This window comes from Lutra lutra, chromosome 7, assembly GCF_902655055.1.
Source record: "Lutra lutra chromosome 7, mLutLut1.2, whole genome shotgun sequence".
Lineage (NCBI taxonomy): Eukaryota > Metazoa > Chordata > Mammalia > Carnivora > Mustelidae > Lutra > Lutra lutra.
In genome coordinates this window covers 130156957-130171020 of record NC_062284.1, presented here as the reverse complement: position 1 = coordinate 130171020, position 14064 = coordinate 130156957, and the positions used below count along the sequence as shown (strand labels likewise).

Below are 14064 nucleotides of genomic sequence, written 5' to 3'. Positions count from 1 at the left end.
TCTAAACTCAGATATTTTCTGTAACAATAATATCTAATCCCACTGGTTAATATAAGACAGAAAATTCTCAGATTTAACTCTTTCATATACACCTAATGAGGAGCAATATAAACTTTTAAAAAGTCTGACATTTCCTTTCTTAAAATATAAAAAAAATCTTTAAGTGCATGAATTATTTAAAAAGAAAAGAAAAATGGCCGCATTTGAAGTTGTTACCTGCTTCCATTCTAAAGCTTTTCATTGTCTGAGGATCAAGTTTTAACTTCGGAGACCTGAGGACCTGTTGTAAAGCAACAGATTGAAGTCCTTCCAGAGCAGCCTCACAGTTCCCCTCCCTCGACCTGGTCAGTTAGAGAAGGAAAGAGTGCAGCTCTGGCCTGAGGGAGAGGGAAATACAGCATGAGTTTTTCAAAGATGGAGATCAAGAAATTCTTTTTTTTTTTTTTTTATGAAGGAGGACCACCTCCCAAGTAATTCATGCTGGAGGAAACAAATCTGCTAAAAAGCCAGGGGCCCTCTGACACAGGAGAGCTGATGTCCGTGCAGGGAACGCCCTAATCGGACCCTTGTCAAAAGGAAAAGAATGGGGGAATCGTCTTTGTTTCAATTAGCAGCTTATAATTTTAAAACCTATATGGTGGGTATACCTAAGGGTATTTACGATCTGCTTCTTTTAAGTTCTCTGTCTGCAGAACACGTTTCGTGATAAAACGTTAGAAAAAATTAACACTTTAAACAGGTCTTCCTTTATAAAAGCCTCAACAGAGGGCGAAGCTAAACAAACTGAAGAAATTTAAGAAGCCAGCCGCTCTGTGTAGAGAATTTCAATCTCTCTCCCACGACAAAGCGCTCTCTTCCAACTGTTAGTATTTATTTGTGCTCTGGAGAACGGGATGAGACAGATGACTCTGATTTCACTGTTTGGTTCTCTAAACTTGGAAAGGGAGACATTAAGGAAAGAAAGGACGACCTCTGAGGATTTGCTGGGCTGAAAAATTCTCACTAATTCCGTGTGCTTCCGCAAGTAAATATTTGGTCCCGAAAGTGTGATTTCAGAAATTGAATAGGAAAAGAGGAATAAATCAGATAGTGAAAATATCTTCTGTTAGCCATTTTGCACTAATGGGACAAAGACACGCCAGCGCAAGGAAGAAATGGAACCATGTCTAGGATTTCAAAAGTGCCCAGACAAGTGGCACACAGAGGTGACAGGAACAGGCCCCTTGGGCTTCCCTGATGCACCAGAACTAGGATGCCAAAGAAAATAAGCACAGAGCAGCTCACGGCAAAAATAAACAAACAGTGTAGTCCCAGAGAGCTTGCTACGGCCTGACAGCTCCCTTTTAAGAGAAAGCCAGAAGTTAATAATAAACAGGAACAAGAAGCAAGGCTTGAGCTGAAAGGAGAACAGCTCAGTAGAAATCTTTTATAAGGATTATCCTCACTTAGCTAAGGCGTGATTCAACTCCGGTGCCAGAAGAGTGCTCACTCGGCTTATCTCATGATGATGTGATGTACAGAGAGTCTGCTTTTCACGGCCAATCAGTCACTAGAATAATTTCTAGTTTCTTACAAGGTAGATGCATTCTGGCCAGTGTCATCTTCTACAAAATGCACTGAAATATAAAATAATGGAGGTAAGGTGCTGCTCAGTCCACAGCATCCTGTCCTACTTGGGGCTTTGCTCCGCGGGGAACGGAGAAAGTGCAGGCCATCTGGCCCTTTGCTCCGGGACCCAGATGCTGCTACAAACTACTGTGAGGGGCCCTGGTCTCCGAGTCTCTGACCCCGTAGTGGGGAGAGTCTTGGCGTGAGACACCTGCACAAGGACAGAACGAGCCAAAGGAACCGTAATGAAGATGACTCCTCAAAGTAGGACTGTGAAATCCCAGAACCATACCATGTCCCTCACAGGCAGGTCAATTCCTCTGTACTCCATCCTGGGTAAATGGGCCAGGTCCCTCACAACCTAAAACTCGTCACAGGGAGTGCTGAGGTAAGATGGCATCATCTATCTTGGAAGGGCAGAGTCCTCCCAAAGCATCCCGGGACTGACCTGTAGGAAGGGAACATGGTCATCTCCCAACTCTTCCTAAAATCATCATCTGACTCCACAGAAGAGGTGGCCTACGTGGCTCAAAGGAGACAGAAGCCTTCTAAGAAACAGAGGGAAACTGTTTCAATGGCAAAATGAAATGTGCTACAAAAATAAATAAGGTAATAAATAAGTCGAATTATTCCTCAACATTCTAAGGCAGTAACAGACTCAACATAAGGAATAAGAAACAAGGAGGCACAGACAACCACAGTGGTCCCTTCTCTGCCCGAGGCCCTGCCCTGCTGCTCCTGCTACGACCACCGATGACAGCCTCCCCCACCCCGGGCACTCCAGGCCTCAGGGCTAATACAGTGGGAAAGGCAGTCGTGGGGGAGAAGCCAGCTTTGGCCTAGTAAAGAACAACTCCAATCAGTAGCAATAGTGAAGCTTCATCAACCTTTCTAAGAGACTTTGAACTCCAAAAGTTTAAAGCCCTCAAAGCAAGAAACCTAAATCCAGAAACTCTGGAAATTCGATGGGTTCTGGAGCAAAATTTCTAAATAACACTCCTACCATAAAGATAAAAAAGCATGGTGGGGAATCGGAAGTGTTGTTAATTTTTAACCTTCTCTCTCAGATTATACCTTCTTCTTTGATTTTTTTAAAAAAAAGTAATGCAGTAACACTTGACTTTCAAAGATGTGGATTCTGAGATCAATCCCGTACCTACTTCCCACCCTTTCCCCTCCAATAGCCAGCACCCAGGCTACGGGTTGCGAACTCTTGAAGCAGGAAGTGATGGAGGTGGTTATCCCCGCCCCAGGCGTTAAACTACGTGATCACCACTTTAGATGGCATGGACCTTCTTGCTGTAAGGGCACGGAACACAGACGTGGGGAAAGGCAAGTGGAGGCCAAGAAGCAGAGTCGAACAGTCGGGACCACTGACCCCCCCCCCCTCCAAAGGCAGTGAGCGCTCCCGGCCTGTGCTATAGACCACAGAGAACCAGCAGGTGGGAAGATGGCAGTGGTGAGAGGCTGGACAGAGCTCACTCCATCCAAGGAGGCTCCTTCACAATGCACTTTTCCTCCTCCAGCACTTCCAACAGGTGAACAGTGAGCGCCACTAAACACATCTGCAGGAAAGGCTCTGGGAGAGGAGAGAGCAGCGACTGGACTAATACCTTGGACCAAAACAGACCTCATTTAAAAGACAACACCCAACCAACCTCCCTTTAGGCTCTTGCCTAACAGGTTCCTTCCCAGAGGGACTTCTGCTGGAGACTGAAGCAAGAGGAGCATGAGTCAAGGACCACAGAACAGGAGCACTATACCATCACCTGCAGAAGCCAAGGGGGGGAGAAGCTACGTGGGGTCAACAGTCAGGCATGCCAGGCAGGACGTGAGGGTCAGGCACCTCACGCTCGACTTTTAGCTCTTGCCTATCCGAAACAAGAGGCACCGGCTGGCAGCCCGCTCCAGCCAGCGAACATCCGCCTGCCTCCTGTCCCCGCGGGCCCTCAGCTTGTGTAGTAGACGTGGAAGTAGAGAGTCTTGTTGCGGAGCAGGGAGTAGGAGTTGTCAAACTTGAGCAGGTAGATGCCCTCGCCGGGGTAGTCGTGGCTGCCAGCCTGCACGTCTCGGTGGCTGTCCCGCCGGTACACAGGCATGACCTCCCCATAGCGACCTCGAAGGGAGCTCCTGGAGCCTCTCTCTACATCGCCAACTGGGACAGGGTCTGTGTGAGCAAAATGGCAGAGTGTTTGGATATGACTTCAGAGAAAGAACAAGTCTGACTTCAAGGTAAAAGAATGGACCAGGTGACTTAGGGTCTTTTAGCCAGGAAGATGCTCTTGTACTCCCACAGGAACTTGGAAATGTCTGCTGGCCTCTGACCATCACAGCAACCTGTGGGTGATACTGGCATTTGGTGCCCAAGTGTCCAGGAGCACTGAACATCAGGATAGTACCTGCTCAGCAAAGAAGCATTCCACCCAAATGCCAGTAAGGTCTCCACTGAATAATAATGATTTAGCTTTACAGAGCCTACCTAGTTCCAGAAGTGTGTGGACATTTCCAAGGGAGAGAAAAGATATTTATTTCATTAGTTTTTTAGATTTGTTTTGAAAGAGAGAGAGAGAGAAAGCAGAGAGAGAGAGAGAGCACACACAAGAGCAGGGGTGGGGCGGGGAGAAGCAGACTCCCAGCTGAGTAAGAAGCCTGATGCGGGGCTCAATCCCAGAACCCCAGGATCACAACCTGAGCCAAAGGCAGATGCTTAACCGAGTGAGCCACACAGGTGCCCCTATTTTATTTTTTAAAGATTTATTTATTAATTTGAGAGAGAGAGAGAGAGAGAGAGAGCAGTGGGGAGGAGCAGAGGAGGAGGGAGAGAGAGGGAAAGAATCCCAAGCAGACTCCCCGCTGAGTGTGGAGCCCAACAGGGGGCTCAGTCTCAGGACCCTGAGATCATGACCCGAGCTGAAGTCAAGTCTGGTACTTAACCAATTAAGTCACCCAGGCGCCCCAAGAAAAGAGATTTAGAAGGGAAGACTCTGACATCTTTTCATTCAGCAGGAAAAATAAAGAGCTAGCAGAGGTAGGAAATACAAACATGCTGTACAGAGCGACCTAGAACTTCTACCTGGCCACCTGCAGAATGGCAAATTAAGACATGGGGTTATCCCGCCTAAATACCTGAAGATTTCCCTGCAGACTTGCTCTTCCATGAAGAAGCAAGGGGGTGATTTTAAGATTATATAAAAAATCAAGATGCTTGGAACCTACTTAGAGCCTACTCTTAATATTTCGAAACAAAACAAAACAAAACAAAAAAAGCCTCAGGGTCATCCTGAGCAGGCACTGCAAATGAGTGGAACACAGAACCCACTTTTAAAACTACTCTGGGCATGTGCTGTGCTCTGGGCATATTTCACAATATATACAAATATTAAATCATCATACTGTATACACCAAACTAATATATTTTATGTCAGTTACACCTCAATAAAAAAATTTTTTTAATTAAAAAAAAACTGGGGGTGCCTGGGTGGCTCAGTGGGTTAAAGCCTCTGCCTTCGGCTCAGGTCATGATCCCAGGGTGCTGGGATCGAGCCCCACATCCAGCTCCCTGTCCAGCGGGAAGCCTGCTTCTCCCTCTCCCACTCCCCTAGCTTGTGTTCCCTCTCTCGCTGTGTCTCTGTCAAATGGATGAATAAAATCTTAAAAAAAAAAAAAAAACTGGGGGTGCCTGGGTAGCTCAGTTGGTTGAGTGTCTGCCTTCAGCTCAGGTCATGATCTCGGGGTCCTGGGATCAAACCCTGTGTTGGGGCTCCCTGCTTAATGGGGAGCCTGCTTTTCCCTCTTCCTCTGACCCTCCTCCAGTTCACTCTCTTTCTCTCAAATAAATAAATAAAATCTTTAAAAAGAAAACTGCTCTGGGCATGAAGAAAGAAGTAAACAGTAGTCAGCCAACTGTGACAGTTCAGAGGCGAGTACAGTTAGCAAGCTGTAATCACTCAGTTTGGTTCCAGACTAAAACTGGTAAATATCCCAAACTATGAGAGAAATATAAAATAAGCCCAGGTTTACATATGATCTCTCCACTGCATCACTGACCCACCCCTTTCCCTGCCCACTCCATCCCTGACCCCATGGAGATGTTGGGGAAATAGCTAGGGACTGATTAAAAAGCAAAAGAAGCTTTCTACCAAGGCACCAATAGCATCCCCACCAGAATGTTCTTTGAGGGTCTGACTTTGGTCTGCATCACTCAGTTTAGCTTAGAATGCTGACAGGGATCCCTCACTTGCATTCTAAGGAAGAAAAGGACTGGTATAACACAGGAAGTAGTCACTAGAAGTTGGGTTGAGCCAGAAAAAGCAAAATGCAACTTATGTTAAAATTAAATTTACCTTCAATCTCTTCCTCCTCCTCCTCGTCTTCATCCTCATCCTCACTGGAATCACTGACCTGCACAGTTATGTCAGTGCTGGTTACAGGGGTCCAGTCAAAATAAACTCCAAAGCCAATGTCATAGTCATCGGTCGCAAACTCCCAGCAAACACGCTTCCCCTCTGGATGGGTAGGTACCCGGATGGTCACCACCTCACCCCGCTTCACCACCAGACGACTGTTCTTCTCTTTGCCCAGCTTGCTTTTGAATTCCTTCATCTTGGCAAAGGTCCAGATGCACGGAGGAGCCATCAGAGGGGGGGACACTGAAAGGACAAGCAGCTCACTACTGAGAAACCAAGAGGAACACCTGGCATTTGGTTTAGGGAGGGTGTTGCAGTCGAAGACCTTCCCTCTCCTTCCTGGCTTCTCTGACTGCCTTTCACAAGTCACCTTCTCACTTTCCTTCCATCAGTCTGCCTGCCCTTTTTTTTTTTTTTTTTTACTATTTTATTTATTTATTTGAGACAGAAAGAGAGAGCACACAAGCCCAGGGTAGGGGGACGGGGGATGCAGGGCAGAGGCAGAGGGAGAAGCAGGCTGCCTGCTGAGCGGGGAGCCTGACACAGGGCTCCATTCCAGAGCCCCGGGACATGACCCAAGCTGAAGGCAGCGGCCCAACTGACTGAGCCACCCAGAAGCCCCCTGCCTGCCTTTCTTTAAGCCCCCATTAGGAGTAGAGAAATCACCTTCCATACCCCCAGAGGTCTCACCTTTCCTATGATCCCCCAGGAGATCTGCAGATTCCAAATCAGCTGAAAGGATATCTATAGCTCCTGTGTGCTCAGACTGGATCATAACGATGTCCCCGGACCTTTGTGGAACTTGGTACTTGGCCATCTGCACAACAGAACTCTGATTAGAGCGCTTACTGGAGGGCAGAGTCCAACCAGCCTCCTTCCCGAAGGCGCTGCCCACCCCGGCACTACTGCCTCCACCTTCCCTGCTCGATGCCAGCTGGCTGTGTTCCCTCCTCCTTTTGCCACTCTCCCACTCCAGACCCTTTATAAAATCCTTGTCGGTGAACATCCTCCACGCTTGCTACCGACTTCTGCACCAAAAGCGTTTCTGGGCCGTGCCCTGATCTGGCCGTGGCCCGCACAGCACTTCCCAGCCGCCCCCCTCAAGGCAGCACTGGCATCCAGGGCTTAGCCCAACTCCCGCTCTGCCACACAGCCTCCTGCTACAGTTCCCACTGACGGAGAACCTCCAGATCCCTGTCAATCGAGTCACCAAAACCCTGCAGAGATAGGATCTGATTTATATCCTCTGTCTCTGGCTCATCCATGGCACAACTGGGATGTCCCAAGACACCGGCTGTCATATCCACTAACAGTGTTCTATAAGTAATCACCATTTTACCTGTTTCAATGTATTTAAATGGTACATTTGCTGCCAGACACATAACCTGCATGGAGAGTACAAGCATCACTTGAAACTCAAAGCCCTCGCTAGCCCATGGCAAGAGGCTTCAACCCCTCTTGAGCATTTCACATCAGACCACTTGGTTTGATGCTCCTGTTTCTTGCTTTTATGCCATCATTTCCTGCTCCTTCTCCAAGCAGTCGGCAGGCAACTCAAGACATGTACACCCACTCCCCACACGGGTCAGCATGCCAGTGAGGTGACTGTCCAGTTAAGAGTCCAGAACTATATTTGCGAGAGAAAAAGAAAGCAATCTTGAATTATGCCCAAACTATATTCTTATAATATCTCTTTCTGGAGATATTATACCTCTTTCTGGAGAAAGAGAGTTCTTTACCTGCATTGCTTAATGAGGTAAATGAGACTCTGGCTAACCCACTTACATGATTCTTTCCTTTTCTGGAGGCTAAACAAAGGATTTAGTTTGCAACGTATTAGCAGCGCAGCATTAGTAAAGTCACTGATAGGTCTTAGCTTTAGTTTCCTCATCTGTAAAATGGGAACATAACAGTACCTGTCTCACAGGTTCTCAGGAGTAAATGAAGCATTTTTATGCATAAAAGTGCTTTGTAAACTATAAAGCATTATGCAAAGGTAATTATAATGTTTGGCACGTTCTTCACTGCCACTAGTACCATTTGTTATTGTGACAGATGTGTTAATAATGATACAAACAACGCACTCCTCCATGGCAGGGAGACCACTGCTGTCTACACCACGTCTAGGGAAACTTTATCATAAATATTAAGTAGATCTACCAGAAGAAAACTGAAGCTGAAACACAATCCCACATATCAAAGCTCCTCACACCCAGAGGATTTTAGACAACATGTGAGCATTCACTCCAACACTTCGCTTTTTTGAAGAGTTGCTAGTTCAGTGAGGGGCCCCAAGGGCAACACGTATATCCGTATATCCGTCCTCCACATGGTTAAAAGTGAGCTTCCCCAGTGCTTTCTAGTTCCAACCCATCCAGATGTATCTAAATCTGGTGCCACAAACTGCTCCTTCCAAAGAGACGGCGACAATGTCCTCCCTACCTTGTTGAGGACCTGGGCCTGGTCTGCAGGGAGCACTTCCTGTTCCTCAGAGGCCTGCACCTCCAAGGCACCAGCTGTCTTCTGCAGACCCTCTGGGGCATCGTCGCTTGCTGGAGACACCATCTGTGGCCTCTCAGAGGAAGAGAGCATGTCAATTCAAAGACTCTTAAAAGGCACAGCAGTCCTAGAGAAACTAGGACTAAAACATCCCTCGAGGGACACCTCCCAAACTCTGCTCTCACATTTAGGTCTCCTGTCCTTTAGGCCTCGCCTAAGCCATAAATCCCTCCCCACAACAGAGGGAGTGCACGTGGATTCAGGAGACAGTCCCGCTCTGGTCTCTGGTCATCCCTCTTGCCTCGTCCCTCATGCCACGAGCAGCCAGCCTGTCGGCGTCTCCACTTCACACCATACTCCATGGCACACCCAGCCACCGGGTAATGACAGACGGTCAACATTTTCTTTCCTTTTTTCAGCACACTAATCTACTATCCCAATGACTTAAAACACAAGCATCTGAAGAGTTACTTTTAAGGAAGCGAGGGAGTCATTTCTGCTCTCTTCCTTTTCTGCTAGCTTCCAGAGAGACCAGAAAGTGAGTGAGGGGCCGGGGCGGAAGCACCATACCCCAGGCCTCTCGGAAATCTGTTGCCAGCAAGAAGGGTGTAAATTCTTTAGAGTAGCAGTTATCAGGACTGCTGGGGCTCTTAAGACTGTTTTATAATAATTCTAAAATATGATCACCTTTTTTCATTTTCATCTTTTCAAGAGTATACATTAGCGTTTCCCAGTACATGACATGTGATCTCACAACAGAACGAATGCAGAAGCAGATGTGAGAATCCGACTGTGTTTTGTGAAGCCAGACATGAGAATTACAACATCGCTCTCTCTCACTAAATTATTTCTACTTTGGAAAATAGTTGTTTTCCATTAAAAACATATTGACATTAACATGCAATGAGTTCATCATTTTCATTTTTAAATTAATCAACATTTTTTTAATTTTTCAGTTTTAATTTCTAATATAGTAAACACTGATGGATACAGACCACTGAAAAAATCCTTTGGGGTCCTCAACAACTTTGAATTGTGTAAAGGTTGAGAACTACTGCTTTTTCAGGCATCACTTCCCCAGGAAAACTGAGTAAGTGACAGGAAAACGGTGTTACAGACATCATGGGGGAACAAAGGACTTCTTTTGGAGTTTATTAGCTTCTTTCTCTCTTTTTTAAACATAAACAAGAAAAAAAATCACTCTACAAATTGCCTCTTTTTCAGATAAAATAAAGCCTTATTTTGGGACATCCAGGTCATTCCAGCCTCCCTCAGAACAAACAAGAGGCAGTCACTATAAACACCAGAGGTGTGGGATGCTGTTGATTGTATGGGTTTGCTTGGGTAATCCTGGGTAAAATGTAAATTAGTCCAGGCTGTAAGTCTATTTACCTCTTAACCCCAGAAATTACAGTCTGCTTTTGTTTCTTGACGTTATTTATCCTGATCTGTCTCCTCTATTAGAAGGTGAGCCTGATGGCAGGGACATGGACAGGTCTCACTCCCGGTATGCATAGCATTTATGCCAGGCCTGTCACATGGAACCCTCATCCCCTAGAAAGAGGCCACGTCATTTTGCCTGGTCTGCTGCAGTCACAATGGCCTCTTGAACCTCTGAGAATCCCCAAACACCTCAAGCCCTCTCCCACTCAAGGGTTTTGAACCTACTATCACCTCAGCCTAGAATACTCTTCTCCCAGGTACCTGAGGGCTTCCTTCCTTTAGGCTTCTGCTCAGCTGTCACTTCTAGGGAAGCTCCCCAGAGGTCGGGAGGTGAAATGGCTCACCCTATCCTAGCCCCATCGAACTTACACCCTTACCCTGTTCACTCATCTTCGTTGCACTCACCACTGCCCGGAACATTATGTACCATATTTGGTTGACTGCAAGATGTATATTTGTTTTCAGATTTTAATACAAACAAAATGGGGGATGTCCTAAAAATTAGTAGTCTTTTACAACTGCCCAGGACTGACATGGAGTCCTTCTCCGGGAGATCTGTGTTTGCTCCTGACCGTACTTACAAGGGCTTCCAACTGAGACAACTTGAAATAAGTTCTCTGTGAGGGTTTTGTTCAGGCCACACTGACAGGCTGAATTTAGACCACAAACTGGTGATTACACACTCGTGGTTCATATTCTCAGGGGAGATATTTTTTTCCACTCTTTACACAGTGCCAAGTGGAGACACTGAAGTTCCCTTGTGATCCTTCTGTGTGGAGGAACGTTTTTGTTTTTAAGATTTTCTTTATTTTTTGACAGACACAGTGAGAGAGGGAACACAAGCAGGGGGACTGGGAAAGGGAGAAGCAGGCTTCTTGCTGAGCAGGGAGCCCGATGCGGGGCTCGATCCCAGGACTCTAGGATCGTGACCTGAGCTGAGGGCAGATGCTTAACAACTGAGCCACCCAGGCGCCCCTGGAGGGACGTTTTTTCTTATCTTTTCACTGAAGGTTTAGGCTTTTGGTGTCCTAGCCCCACAGTGTGGGGGTGGAGAGGTGTGTGTGTGTGTCTCTTATTAGACTCTCTACTTGGGCATTCTTCCCTTTCTTGGTAGTTCATAAAATAACAGTGCTTCTTACAGTTGGTATCAAGTTCAGAGTCTATGAAATATGAGTTATACTTGCTTTCTGACTGCCCTCCCACTAGAATGTAAACCCCATGAGACCAGGGACTTGGACTGCTTGGTCATTTATGGTATCTTCATTGCCTAGAACAGTGCTTGCCACGTAAATAGCAATCAGGCTCTCAGCAAATACCTGTTGAATGAATAAACAGGAGACAGCCCCAAAATATTTGTTGAATAAATCAATCAATAAGTTAATTTTTGTTTGGGAGCAAGAGAGGAGTGCTGGCATGTGAGCATATAACAGTGGATCTGACCACTGGCGTGACCTTACTGTGTATACTTCTGAAGTCTCTCCTTTGCCTTTGTGCATGCTACTTTGCACAAATATGGTTCTGCTTATTAAAAAAAGAAATTCTAAAAAGGACATGCAACAGCCACATAAATTTAATATTCACATGACCACTTTATGCTCTGAAGAATCAACAAAGGGTATTTTGGGAAAGTTAATTGCAAATCACTTGATGCCAGTGATAAACCACGTCAAGGAAAAACTCCCACTGTAAACCTTCTGGTGTGTGCTGACCCGGAGTAGGGAGGGCATCCCAAGGGAGGGGAGAGCATGGCCAGCCAAGCTAGCCTCATAGCAAAGAGAGAGAACTGTGCCCTTCCAGTTCTAATGTAGACAAAACATAAACAGTATACTTCAGGCGTCCTCTGGGCTGGATTTCTTGCTTCGCACACGAGATTTTAGAAACAAAGCTTTAACATTAAACCTCCTTTTTTCTAAGAATGTTGTACATTCTCACTCAAAAAACCTTATTTACTCTTAGGAGGAAAGACCAGTTCTGTGCCAAAAGCCATCTCCCAAATATCCTTCACATCACTATGCACAGAAAAAGGGTGATGGCAGGATGAGGGAAAGGACCTCCTCTCCTGGGATGTGATAAGGATAAGAACTGTCTCCTATCATCAAAGCCTTCGGGAAGCTCTGTCTTCTGGAAGGACTGTTACATAAACAACCTAGCAGCTCTAAGCATGGAACTCAAAACCCTTCTAATGTGACTTATGGGAACTAGCTTTAGAGTAGAACAAACCTAAAGCTCTATAAACTTGGGAAATTTTTCGATTCACTGTTTTGTTTTCCTCATTGTGGAAAAAAAAATAACTGTTTCAGGGCTGTTAGGATTACATGATATAATACATTTTTTTTTTAAGATTTTATTTATTTATTTGACAGAGAGAAATCACAAGTAAGCAGAGAGGCAGGCAGAGACAGAGAGAGGAGGAAGCAGGCTCCCTGCTGAGCAGAAAGCCCGATGCGGGGCTCGAACCCAGGACCTGGGATCATGACCTGAGCCGAAGACAGCGGCTTAACCCACTGAGCCACCCAGGCGCCCCTGTTTTAACACCTAGTATAGTATTGAGCAAATAGAAATATTCTGTAAGAAGTATTTTATTGTCATTATTACAGAGAAAAATTCAAAAAAGTACGCCTACATATCACCAACTATATTATTATATTAATCATTACCTTTCATCATCTGAATTCTGGGGGGAAAAAGTTTTATTTCATATATAAAAGTAAGAAGAAAGAACTTCTACTGAAGAAATAAGAGATTGGGGGCACCTGGCTGGCTCAATCAGTACAGCATGCGGTTCTTAATCTCAGTGTCTTGAGTTCAAGCCTCACACTGGGCATAGATTTTACTTTAAAATAAAATAATTTTAAAAGAAATAACAGACTGGGGAGCCTGGGTGGCTCAGTAGGTTAAAGCCTCTGCCTTCGGCTCAGGTCATGATCCCAGGGTCCTGGAATCAAGCCCCGCACAGGGCTCTCTGCTCAGCGGGGAGCCTGCTTCCCGCACCCCCCTCCACCTGCCTCTCTGCCTACTTGTGATTTCTGTCAAATAAATAAATAAAATCTTAAAAAAAAAAAAGGAATAACAGATTGTTTAAATATTTTGATATTCCTCTCTATCCCCTAGCCATCACCTTTTTGTGAGGCACGGAGACCACAGTGGTTCTACTGGACAGAATTGTGCCATGAGCAGATCAACTGGACTATAGTCTCGATTAGCTCCATTATTTCTACAAAATACAGGTTTTCATTAATTATTCCATGCACGTTTCATGTTTCCACTTATTCCAGAGCTCAGTACAACTCTTCCCTTTCTGCTATACAGTGTGGTATCAGTGACAGTTGGTAGACGAAATGGATGGAGCAGGAAATTAAGAATAACAATCTGAAGGTCATCATAATGGCTTAATCTAAAAATTACATTAAAAAAAAAAATACCTCCAAAAGTGTGTGTGTATGTATGTGTGTGTGTGTGTGTGTTCATGCATCTTCTGGGTAAAAACCAACCACACATTCTCTTGAAAGTGCACTTGGGGATCCATGTCTAATGTTTTAACATTTCAAACTGGGCTTCTGAAAAGGACAAATGAAGATACTACATTATTTGTTACAGTTTTGCTCTCTGAGAGTAAAGAAAATTTCATCACCTGAAAGAGATCTGACATTGCCCCCAAACACACTTAAGGACTGACTAACTAATGACCAAATCATCTACACTCTTCACTCCAACCAGTCCACCCCCTGAAAGTCGCTGTCCATGCTTTTCATCAGTTCCTTATCTCAGACAATAAACATCTAGGAGCCAAGCAGCTGCTACCCGTACCTGTAAGGTGAGGAATGGGGTTCTGGATCAGAGGCAGAAGCCACTGAGGTGACCTTGGTGTTTTCTAGATCTTCATTCTCTAGAAAATCAAGGAAAGAAAAATTCAGTATTTGAGAGGGAACATAATCATAATTATCTTGTATTTTTTAAAAAAAATCTAGCAGTTTCAACCAACTTTCTCTTTCCAAAAATATTCTGGGCATCCACTTCTGAGAGGCCCAGTGCATAAATTATTCAAGTCCTCACTCACATCCAAGTATTCTCAGACCGGCATAACCCATTCATGAAAAAAATATGCTCC

General features: G+C 45.3%; 1 protein-coding gene across 2 annotated transcripts in view; it reads right to left on the bottom strand.

Annotated features, from left to right (window-relative positions):
- Positions 1–387: 387 nt before the first annotated feature.
- TMED8 (transmembrane p24 trafficking protein family member 8) overlaps positions 388–14064 on the bottom strand; it is a 38544-nt gene continuing 24867 nt past the window's right edge. The window contains exons 2-7 of one of the 2 annotated variants that reach the window (XR_007128542.1): positions 13764–13842; positions 8457–8586; positions 6705–6831; positions 5952–6257; positions 2057–3775; positions 388–1616 (exon numbers count right to left, since the gene is read on the bottom strand). Coding sequence is in view for 1 of the 2 variants with exons in the window: in XM_047736043.1 (XP_047591999.1) it covers positions 3558–3775; positions 5952–6257; positions 6705–6831; positions 8457–8586; positions 13764–13842 (860 nt within the window). In the remaining variant the exon portion in view is untranslated. Of the gene's footprint in view, positions 3776–5951; positions 6258–6704; positions 6832–8456; positions 8587–13763; positions 13843–14064 lie in introns of both variants that reach the window. The other variant, XM_047736043.1, reaches the window with a different exon arrangement.